Source organism: Ciconia boyciana, chromosome 10, assembly GCF_034638445.1.
Source record: "Ciconia boyciana chromosome 10, ASM3463844v1, whole genome shotgun sequence".
In the NCBI taxonomy this organism is placed as follows: Eukaryota; Metazoa; Chordata; class Aves; order Ciconiiformes; family Ciconiidae; genus Ciconia; species Ciconia boyciana.
The window spans coordinates 22,678,714-22,690,740 of record NC_132943.1 but is presented as its reverse complement, the minus strand read 5'-3'; the positions used below and the strand labels follow the sequence as shown (position 1 = coordinate 22,690,740).

Below are 12,027 nucleotides of genomic sequence, written 5' to 3'. Positions count from 1 at the left end.
AAGACCAGATATTAAGAACAAGAGATAAAAAGAAAATACCATGGAGACTGGAGCAGAATGGGGTGGAGGGGCTCTACTTGAAGCACTAACGCTTTTTCTCAAGTACCCAGCAGTAAGCAAATAGCTTGTGTCCACACTCCTTCAGTACAAGACAATAGGTTCCTCTTGAAGCCCACCTATAGCAATTATAGATCCATTACTGTTGTGCAAGGAGAGTCATGCTAGGGTATAATTATTTGCACAGACTTCATTTTGTATGGCCCAATAAAGTTGCAATTGGAATTGGCATAGATTAGAGAGGAGGTGAGGGAGCTACTGTACTGTTGCTTTGTTGCTATGCTATTTATTTCATTGCTATTCTCTGTTTCTCACACTGGATCTTGTTTAAAGTGGGGGGATGATTGATGAATTATAACTAGGGATGGGCAACAAGTAATAGCAGTATGAGCAGGCACCGAGTATAATAAACTTGTTGTTTAACAGGAGTAAAAAGCATTATGTTGTACCCAGGCTCACCTTAGGAAAAATAAGGAATCAGGCCTTTGCAAGGGGTGAGGGCAAGCTCTGTGTTCTGGCTTTGGTTCTAGGGTGGGCTTCTGCACTTGGCAATAGGGAGTCATGAATAAACTTCACACACAGCAAAACTGACACCTCTAATACGATGCCACCCATTTTTTTCAAAGACCTTCTCCATTCTTGATGAAGAAGAACGAGGACTCCAGATCAATGGTGTCTGCCTGCTCTTTGTCTTTGTTGGAATTATTTCATTTTTCACACAGTTTCTACAGGTAATAGCAGTCCAATGTGGGTAAATTTTGTTTCTGATCCCTTACTCTGTGGGTATCTCTTTCTGTACAATATTTGTATTTATTCTTATGCACCCCAGGGATACACCTTTGCCAAGTCTGGTGAGCTGCTTACAAGACGGTTAAGGAAAATTGGTTTCCAGGCTATGCTAGGGCAAGACATTGGTTGGTTTGATGACCGGAAGAACAGCCCTGGTGCTTTGACTACAAGACTTGCAACAGATGCTTCACAGGTCCAAGGGGTAAGACCTGGTAGCTTAAGAATCATTTTACTATAAGCACTGATTGAAGGCCTATTTTGGCACATTGTCACAGAAATTAGCTAGCTTGCAACCAGCAAGGTCAGTGGAGATCAGTCCTTGGTCAGTCAGTTAAGCTATTTCTATTTATCATAGACTGTCAATGTGGAACTATTATCACTGTATTTACTTCAAAGCACAAATAGGGTCACAATTTACTGCCCATTATTCCTGCCTGTATTACCAGAACAAGAACACAAAAATAAATAAAATACCAACCATCAATGGAATGGGAAGGAGCATCCAGTGCAAAAGTTCCAATTTCTTTTTTCTGGAGATGAATTAGCTTTTTGCCACAATGCTGAAGTGTTTATTTCAAAAACACGTCAGACTAGTATTTTAGTGACATTCATCACTAATCATGTTTTCAAGTTTTCAGCATGATATTGTGCTTGTTGTGACAGTTTTGATTTAAACTGACAGTCCACTTGAAAAAACGGTTTACAGTACTGGCTGGTGCTCCAGCTGGGGACTCATGCAGCCAGTTTCAGGGTGACTTATTATTTGGGAAAGTGAACCACTAACTCCATGCGTTGTATTCCTTAGTGGGTGAGGGTTAAATCATGATGAGCTATAAATGTTACCTATCTGAACTGATGCTTTGGTAGAAGTGAGTCAGATGCCCTTTTACTTGGCTCCAATGCAAGCAATTTTCTAGAAATGAAGAAGGAAACATACAGATTTCTTTGTTACAAAAATTGTCCTGTTTCAGCTTGACTGAAGATGGTGGGTTATTTTTTAAAAACTATTAATGGAGGTTTTAAGAATTTAAAAGACAAATGGGAGAAGAGGTTCCCCAAATTCCTGTCAGCAGCAATTTCTACAGAATCAGAGAAACCAGCTGCAAACCTCTTCAGCCCTTACAGGCACTTACAGGGCATATTTTCATGGAAATAAACAAACTTGTAAAACACTGACTGAACCATTTAATAGCCTCCTAAGGGACATCTTTGTTCTAAGCACATGTACAGCAGTGGGGCACAGCCATTCAACCCGCAGCTCCAGGGGGAAAAAAACAGAGCTACTTGAGCAGCAGTGTCCTCTGCCTTTCACTGCCTGACACAGAGCTTAGACAACTGCTGCTATAGCAGAGTGAGCTGAAGGTGAGAAGATGCATGCAAGTGTCCAGGGTCTGAAAATGTCTACATCTGCACCAGGAGTAAGAAGTGGACTCTTGGAGTGCGAGGGGAGTGTTAGAGCTGCAGGGTCCAGATAAGAGCAGCCCTACGGCTGCTCCTTTTGGTAGCCTCTGCAGAGCTGGGAGGTGTATCTTCCACTGTGGCCAGGCCCGAGGCACCTTGCCCTATTGCTGCAGGTCAGAGGAGGAGTAGATGATGAGCATTTCGTGCTGCAAGTTCACATCCTGCAAATGAATTTGACTGAAAATGATCAAGGATCTCAAATGTATATTTTTTTTCTAATACATAGCAACCTAGTTCCTATCTAGGACTGCTGTTTACTGCTATGAAAGAAAATAACTTTTGAGTAAATAAATCAAGTTTATTACAAAGAATAGTGTTCTCGAAGTACATAAGGAGAAGATGAATGCATTCAATAAAGGTGATGTCAAAGGCATATTTAAAATTTTTCCTTAATAAAGAGACAGGCAGAAATGCAACTTTAATTCATCCTTTCTCAGTGATTTACTTATCTGTTTCTTACTGACTTCTCAGTTTCTTAATGATTTTAGCACAGCTGAGACTTTGTTGTTAATAGTTAAGTTGCAAAAGTGTTCTGTTTATTATTTAAATCTAGATGGATAAACATACGGGCTAAACAGAGTATTCGGATTCCCCAGGGAACCAATTTCAATAGTTAGATTATCTTTCTTACAACCATTAGAAACAATTTTCGGAGGTCTCATTGGAAAGTTTGGTGGGTGAAAGGAATATTGGAGATTTGCAGTCCTTCTCTTGATACAATTAACTGGAAACAGTATATCCAAACTGCCTACATTCCAGTGCGGTCAGCAGCCTTTGGTGCCTTATGATATTTTAATATCATTTAGATTTTTCTAAAGAAGTTTTATAGGAAAATTTATTTAAAGATTATTGAAGTTACTCTTGGAGTACAAGTCAATCATCTGTTTCTTTTCTTTGAAGGCAACTGGATCGCAGATAGGAATGATTGTCAATTCCTTTACCAACATTGGGGTAGCCATGATCATTGCTTTCTACTTCAGCTGGAAACTGAGTTTAGTTATACTGTGTTTCCTGCCATTTTTGGCCTTATCTGGAGCTGTGCAGGCTAAAATGCTGACAGGATTCGCCTCTCAGGACAAGAAAGCGCTGGAAGCTACTGGACGGGTAATATTATTTAAAAACTAATTTATATTTTCAGTCACGGGTAGTTGAGAAATCAGGCATTTGGGACCATCAGTAATTCAAATGTAATGAAACTGGCAATGTTTTGCAAATAAGTTGTAATCTTTCAGCTTGTCAAGCCATTGAAACACCATTGCGAACTCCCTAACTAGAAAAGCACTTCCAGCATGGAATGTGACTGACTTTTCAGAAGTTATTGGACCTAATTGGTAGACACAGATCTCTCAGCAGCCTGTTTCACTTTGTTGGGTTTTATTTAAATACCCATTTGTTGATGCCCTGTGATTCTGCTGTCCTCAGAAAGCAGTGACACTTGTTTACTTAGAAATCCTCACATCTGAGAATTCAGCAGTGAACCACAGGTCAGTACGTGGCTTTTAGAGAGAGCAGAACTGTTCCTTCAGTGGGCCCTACTAGCTTATCAGCTTCTCCATCAACATGTGCTGCTGGATCACAGGCATAATTTTATTTTTATGTATGAATTTTAAGGGTCAAAATTCTATCAATTCTCATTTCTCAGCTAGTATATAAATCTTTATTTTTTTTAAATTCAGATAAGCATTAACCCTTTTTCTGTTAATTTGTAACAGGAGACATAGCACTTCCTCATAATACTTTTTAAATAATTTTGCTCCATGGTGAAAACATACCTGTGTGGGTATTAAACCAACCAGCATGGGACATGAGGAAGGAATTCCATTTCCTTGGAAAGAATGCATCCAGTGTTCAGTGACCCCTGGCTAAAGCCCTCCTCCTTGTTACTCTAACTCCAGTATCATAGTTAGCAGCACCCCATGCTCCATTGGCTGCAAGATGCTGCGAACTGCCCCACCTCGAAGGCTGAGAATAGGTTTACGTAGTTCGCACAAGGCTGAGAATAGCTTTATGAAGTTTGCACTGGCTGAGCAGGAAGACTACCTCAGGTTACCCTGCTCAGAGTAATGCCTGAGCCTTCTGCCCCGCTTTAGGCTGCCATATTTCTAGTGTCAGAAAAAGTATGCTTTGCAGGCCCTCTCAGAGCCTCAGAGATTTTCCTTCTGCAGAGCTACTTTAGCCCGTCCTAAAATGACTCTTGCAGAGTTTCAACTCCTTCAATCCTCCTTCTTCCTATATTAAAGTCCTGCCCACCAAACCTCTTACCCATCCCACCTTCCACCCTGCCCCATCTGAACCTTCCCTCCACCCATCTGAGCTCTCAGCCAACTATCTTCAGCCTCCTCTTGACCTTAATCTGTGCAGCAAACACATGGACTGGAGCCCTTTGCCCTGTTCAGCTCTGCATCTACGGGCTGTTTCTTTCCCATTGCCCACTGCAGCTAGCTCACCTTTTTGACTTTTGAAGAAGCAAATCTTCAGCTCCCAGTTCCCATTTCTGTGTGTGATTTAAAGAAGCATGTCGTGACTGGGTGCATAGAGCTTAAAACAATCATGTTGACTACCTACACATGCAGACTTCTGGAAATTTATTTTTTCTTTAAATGCACAAAAGGTATTACGTGAATTAATATCACTTGACTTTGGTATCACTAAACAAATGAATACGGGCCACTGTTGAGTGCTGTTAGAACAATCTTCAATTCCAGAAAGCCAAGGAAGAATTAAGACCTGAGCAATTGCCCACATTCAGAATGGTTTAATTATTTACAAAAAGTGATAAATCAAAACACTGTTTTGACAAGGTGAGAAACTTCACTAATGAGTCAAGGCATCAGCTTTTATTCAACAGAATGACCCAGAGGCTGGGATGAAAGGGCACTCAATGTTTCAGCAGTTTTGGTGATGACTGATTGTGTCTGGTGTTATTTTCTAATTTCTTTGCCAGCACTGCATCCAAATGCTAAACACTCTGAATTCTTCCACAGTGATTCCTCATCAGCCATGCTAAACACTCTGAATTCTTCCACAGTGATTCCTCATCAGCCATGCTAAACACGGAAAAGCACAGTCTGAACAATTCAATTCACAGTACCTACTTATCTGCTCCTTCACATTATATGATAATGCAAGAGATTCGACTCTTAATTTTGGCCAGGAAAAAACCCCTGAAATTGGATGGAATATTTTTAATGATTTATATTCAGATCCCATCCTACGTGCTGAAAACATTCATAAACCATATACCAGACTATTGCTTCCCAAAGGAAAGCGTCACGCTATGAAGTTACTATCAAAGTCCAAGCAAACTACAGCATTTAATCCAATTTCTTAATAAAATTACTTCAGATAAGTAGGGTGAAATTAGGATGGAACTGTCAATTACTTCTATAGATTAAACTGTAGTCCTCTTTTTTGGGGACAGAAACCCAAATTCTGACTGGCAACAAAGCACAATATAAAGCCTTAAAGATCCAGAGAAGTTTCCATGGGGATTATCTCATAATTTCCTGTGTTGCATTTTTCTATGTACATAGCCAAGCATTTGCTTACTCTTTGCCTATGTACAAGGTCAAAATCCTGGAAATTGTGTCACTGATGTTAGAGGAATCAAGGTGTCACCCTCCATTTATATGTTCCATCTCATCAGGCTTTTTGGACATAAACAAGAGAAAGAGGGAGGGTGAGCAAGTGAGGAAACGTAGTACATTCAAGTGGTTTTAATTTATGAAACTGAAGTTGGGTATAGCATCCCTTCTAACTCTTTCTCTGACTATTGCTGTAAGTAAAGCAAATAAAATAATTGAAATAAACATCTTTAATTAATAAATTCATGCAATCAAGGAAATAACAGTGTTCCTAAAACCATTTTTGCTTTTGTGGATGTCCCATTTATTCACATTATGTGAAATAAGTCACAAGTGAGAGCACGTGTCCAATTTCCTAAGTATGCTTACAGTAACTTAGCTCTAGTGGAGCAGACAGCATTACTATTGAGGATGTTAGTAGATAATTGCTTGTAGGAAAGCTTCTCTTCAGGTTGGCTTATATTTGGGCCAGTCTGTATCATATCTGAATCAATTTATATATGGCATTAGTGCCCTGTGTTCATGAAAGAATCATGCATTTGTGAAAGAGCATACTCTACTTTTCCAAGTAAAAAAAGTAAAAATTAGAAGCCTTTTCCCATATTCTTTTTTTTTTTTTTCTCCTCCAGATTTCCAGTGAAGCCCTCTCTAATATCAGGACTGTATCTGGGATAGGGAAAGAGAAAATGTTTATCAACAGTTTTGAGAAGCACCTGGATATGCCCTATAGAGCTGCAATCAAAAAAGCACATGTTTACGGACTCTGCTTTGGCTTTGCCCAGAGCATAGTGTTCATTGCCAACGCTGTCTCTTACAGATATGGAGGGTTTCTAGTTGACACTGAAGGACTCCATTACAGCTTTGTGTTCAGGTGAGAGCCTGCCTGGAGCCAGAAACAGGCTCCTCTCCAGAAGCGCTGGTCTCGGTGTAGTATGCAGTTTCCTGATGGCTTCCCAAGAATGACTGTGTCCCCCTTCCCTGCAGGGTGATCTCTGCTGTTGTGACCAGTGGAACTGCTTTGGGAAGAGCTTCTTCCTATACCCCAAACTATGCCAAAGCCAAAACATCTGCTGCACGCTTTTTTCAACTGGTTGATCGGCTTCCTAAAATCAGTGTTTACAGTGAAAAAGGGGAAAAATGGGTAAGAGCGGAGACGAGTAATTTGTGATGTCATTCAGCTCAAGCTAAGCATTGAAGTTGCACTAACGATTTATAAGTCAATGAGGATCGCTGCTTTACAAGAAGGTTATGCTGATTGTATAATTGTTACTTGTCTTTGCTCTTTTGGAAGCAGCGAGCTCTGTACTAGACAGCAAGAGTAATACAGTGCAGCTATTAGGAATTTGTCAGTGTAAAACTCCCGGCAATCGGAACAGGACCAATTTGGATGACTCACAGAATAGCATGATTTTTCCTTCTGCTCTACAGTTCACACAGAAACCTGACTATCGTTAGCTTATAATGGAGGCTTTTTTCCATTCACATCAAAATGTTGGGGGTGTTCATGAGGAGGCGAATCATCTTTGAGTCAGACAAAATGAAAATGCTCAGGTTTTGGTGAACTGAAAAGTCAGACCCAGAAAATTCAGATGATAGTTTATTTTCCATTTAACTTATTTTTTCTGAATGAAACGGAAACTTGAAATAATTGTTATGAACTAAATACATTAAGTATTTTGCTTCAAACCATGAAAATAAAGTATCTTGATTCCCTTCAGAGTTTTGTAAAAGAGTTTTCAAAGAGTTCTGGGAAAACTGACCTGAATTCATCTATTGTTTTAACGTTATGAAGTTCAATTGATTTTATTTTTTTACCAATCCAGCTTTTTGCACAAATGTATTTGGACTATCACCAAATTTACACAAATAAAAAACCTTACCCATTTGCAAGGCAATCCTATTTCCAATTGGTGCCTCTGATCAGTGCAGTATGGGGAAGTATAAGCAGAGCAATAGTGTTATGGCTAATGGCTTCACCTCTAGAACAGCTACTCCAGTACGGTTTTTGTCCCTGTTTCTGGGCTCATTTCACAAGCACTAATGTTGTATTTTAAGTAAGAGATGCAAGAATGGAATTTGAGGAAGAATTACTTTGTACTTTACAACTCTGTTTTGAGCTCGAGCTCATTGTAGCATCTTTCTCATTTTTTTTCACCAGGATGATTTCAAGGGAAGCATTGAATTTCTTAACTGTAAATTCACATACCCTTCTCGGCCTGATATTCAGGTCCTGAAAGGACTCTCTGTAGCTGTTAAGCGTGGACAGACTTTGGCATTTGTTGGAAGTAGCGGTTGTGGTAAGAGCACCAGTGTCCAGCTTCTGGAACGTTTCTATGACCCTGAGAAAGGAAGTGTGGTAAGCAAAGAAAACATGGTTTGTGTGCTGTTGTTTTCAGCAGTGCTGCAAGGACTCTTCTGAATGTGTCCTACTGTGCAGCCTAGCAGCGCATATGCAGCACGTACATATGCAGCTTGGGGCTTCAGCTCCTTCTTGAGCAAATGTGGTCTGTTCAGACAATTCCTGAGTATCATCTCAGACGTATTCAGGCAAGATCAGAACACTACAAGCCTCAGGTGTATCCTCGTGCATTACGTAGGCCATAGACATTCACCTTGGTAGCTCCTGTATGAAACACATAATGTGTGGCATACATTGTGGGAGCACAAGCAAAAATCAAGTCTGAACAGAGCAACAAAGAGTCTGGAACATCCCTAAACATATAGGTTCAACATGCAGCTTCTTTGCAGGTTGAATTTGTCTAGATTTAACTTCCAGTTATTCAGTTACTGGTAGCCTAAAAAGCTTCTATAGCTTTTCCTCATGTAAATACTTAACCATCTAGTTTGATTTCTCTTCCTTTGGAAAAAAATAAGTGTGGTGATAGTGGCATAGTGATCATCTAACCTTAAGCAATTAAATAGTTCACTTGAACTTAAGTTTAAGGTCTAGCATTTGGCTGCATCACAGACGTACCCAGAAAATACACATCATGCACAAAGGAGTAAAATATAAGCAGATTCTTCAAATCACTTTAAATCAGTTGTGTTTGCATTTTAGTAATACAGCTAATTAATTTAGTTTTGCTATAAACTATTTGCGTTTTGCAGGCTATTGTTTTGGAATGATGTTTCAAGTTTTCTCCTATTTCCTGGTAGTTAATAGATGGACACGACACCAAGAAAATAAATGTACAATTTCTTAGATCAAAAATTGGAATAGTGTCCCAGGAGCCTGTGCTATTTGACTGCAGCATTGCTGATAATATCAAATATGGCAGTAACACCAAAGAGGCGATGATGGAAAAAGTCATAGAAGCGGCCCAGAAGGCTCAGCTGCATGATTTTGTCATGTCACTGCCTGATGTAAGTACCCGTGAGGCCTTGGCTGTGGAACTACAGATAGGCTGCTCGGTGTTCATTGCAGCGGAAGCTGCTCCAAACCAAGTTAAAGTTGCCACACACGTATACATTTTATTTACTTGTACAGCTGTAACAGTAGGAGCAAAGAGGGTGTCATGACCGTTCGTTATGTTCCTGAGAGTTTGGGCGTGAGTTGCTACTGGATTTTTACGCAGTAGGACAATATTTGTAAAACTGAAACCAGCAGTTACAACTCTGAACTAGGAGAAAAGGGAAGATTTTTCAAAGCCATGGACAAGAAAGAAGCAGCACAGTTCAGCATCAAAGCGTTACACTGAGTCAGGAAATATAAAACCTGTTCCCAACTGTGGGAGAGTTGTCTTGTGACTAGGGCATGATACTTAGACAAAAACAGTTGAAGCTGGCTGCTTACATGTACTTAAGTATTTAAATGCACTGAAATGATATAAATCTAAATCAGAATAACATAAAAGGTCTGGATACAATTTAGGCACCCAAACAACACACTTATCCAGAAAGCCCTTAAGTCACTTTTAGCCTCTTCTCCAGAATCAGGGGGGGTGGGTGGGTGGGATTTAGAATCATAGAATGATTTAGGTTAGAAAAGACCTTTAAAATCATCAAGTCCAACCGTTAACTTAGCACTGACAAGTCCACCACTAAACCATGTCCCTAAGCACCACATCTACTTGTCTTTAAATACCCTCAGGGATGGTGACTCAACCACTCCCCCGGGCAGCCTGTTCCAATGCTTGACAACCCTTTCGGTGAAGTAAAATTTCCTAATATCCAGGCTAAACCTCCCCTGGCGCAACTTGAGGCCATTTCCTCTCGTCCTATCACTAGTTACCTAGGAGAAGAGACCGACCCCCACCTCTCTACAACCTCCTTTCCAGGTAGTTGTAGACAGCGATAAGGTCTCCCCTCAGCCTCCTTTTCTCCAGACTAAACAATCCCAGTTCCCTCAGCTGCTCCTCATAAGGCTTCTGCTCTAGACCCTTCACCAGCTTCACTGCCCTTCTCTGGACACGCTCCAGCACCTCGATGTCTTTCTTGCAGTGACAGGCCCAAAACTGAACACAGTACTTGAGGTGTGGCCTCACCAGTGCCGAGTACGGGGGGACGATCACCTCCCTAGTCCTGCTGGCCACACTATTCCTGATACAAGCCAGGATGCTGTTGGCCACCTTGGCCACCTAGGCACACTGCTGGCTCACATTCAGCCAGGTGTCAACCAACACTCCCAGGTCCTTTTCTGCCAGGCAGCTTTCCAGCCACTCTTCCCCAAGCCTGTCACGTTGCATGGGGTTGCTGTGACCCAAGTGCAGGACCCGGCACTTGGCCTTGTTGAACCTCATACAGTTGGCCCCAGCCCATCGATCCAGCCTGTCCAGATCCCTCTGCAGAGCCTTCCTCCCCTCAAGCAGATCAACACTCCCGCACAACTTGGTGTCATCTGCAAACTTACTGAGGGTGCACTCGATCCCTTCGTCCAGATCACTGATACAGATATTAAACAGAACTGGCCCCAATACTGAGCCTTGGGGAACACCACTTGTGACCGGCCGCCAACTGGAGTAAACTCCATTCACCACAACTCTTTGGGCCCAGCCATCCAGCCAGTTCTTTACCCAGCAAAGAGCATGCCCCTCCAAGCCATGAGCAGCCAGTTTCTCCAGGAGAATGCTGTGGGAAACAGTGTCAAAGGCTTTACTAAAGTTTAGGTAGACAACATCCACAGCCTTTCCCTCATCCACTAAGTAAGTGGGTCACCTTGTCACAGAAGGAGATCAGGTTAGTCAAGCAGGACCTGCCTTTCATAAACCCATGCTGACTGGGCCTGATCACCTGGTTGCCCTGTATGTGCCATGTGATGGCACTCAAGATGATCGCTCCATAACCTTCCCCGGCACCGAGGTCAGGTTGGCAGGTCTGCAGTTCCCTGGATCCTCCTTCCAGCCCTTCTTGTAGATGGGTGTCACATTTGGTAACCTCAGACAGACTTCTTTTGCCTCAGACAAATCAGCCATCATCTTGCTATCAAATCTTTCTTCCAGGCCCATCACCATACTGCCTGGGCCCCTGGGCCATGTGCACTGCAAAGCATGGCTTGGAAATGTCTCCCCAAACGTGTATCACTCATACAGTATTTCTGCGTTGCCGGGTGTTTTTAAGGAGGCAACAATGGTCAGCGCTCTTGCCTCTCTCCTCCTGCTCTTCCTTCAGGTTGTGTACTAGTGTGTTTGCTTACACCTCAATAAAATCTTCCTTTTGTATTTTTTTCAGAAATACGAAACTAAGGTTGGGGCTCAAGGGTCCCAGCTGTCTCGTGGGCAAAAACAACGCATTGCTATAGCGAGGGCCATCATACGAGATCCTAAAATTTTATTACTGGATGAAGCTACATCTGCCTTAGACACAGAAAGTGAAAAGGTAAATGTGCAGCGATAAGCAATAAGGGAAAGTTAATACAACAGCTTACAATGTACAATGCCTTTTTCTGTTCTACAGAGACATCCCGACATACTACACGACGTGAGTGCAATGTTATTCCACATTGTTAATTCAGCACTTAAACTTTTAATGATCTTTTAGAAAGATCCAGAACACACAGCTATAAAAAAAAGCAGCCAGCTACAAGGGCTCTTAGACTGCCAGTGAGAGGCAGCACTTTTTCAGAAATGTGCATACTAGTTCCCTGGCTTTCAAAGCATTCAGTGGGAATGTTTGATAAATGTAGTTTCTGCACATTAAA

At 41.5% G+C, this 12,027-nt stretch overlaps 1 protein-coding gene across 1 annotated transcript in view; it reads left to right on the top strand.

Moving 5' to 3' along the window:
• Positions 1 to 12,027, top strand: part of ABCB11 (ATP binding cassette subfamily B member 11) — a 46,252-nt gene that overhangs the window by 33,597 nt on the left and 628 nt on the right. The window contains exons 20-27 of the mRNA XM_072874138.1: positions 684 to 788; positions 887 to 1,048; positions 3,208 to 3,411; positions 6,521 to 6,762; positions 6,876 to 7,032; positions 8,050 to 8,247; positions 9,048 to 9,254; positions 11,559 to 11,705. Of these exons, the coding sequence (XP_072730239.1) occupies positions 684 to 788; positions 887 to 1,048; positions 3,208 to 3,411; positions 6,521 to 6,762; positions 6,876 to 7,032; positions 8,050 to 8,247; positions 9,048 to 9,254; positions 11,559 to 11,705 (1,422 nt within the window). The remainder of the gene's footprint in view (positions 1 to 683; positions 789 to 886; positions 1,049 to 3,207; positions 3,412 to 6,520; positions 6,763 to 6,875; positions 7,033 to 8,049; positions 8,248 to 9,047; positions 9,255 to 11,558; positions 11,706 to 12,027) is intronic.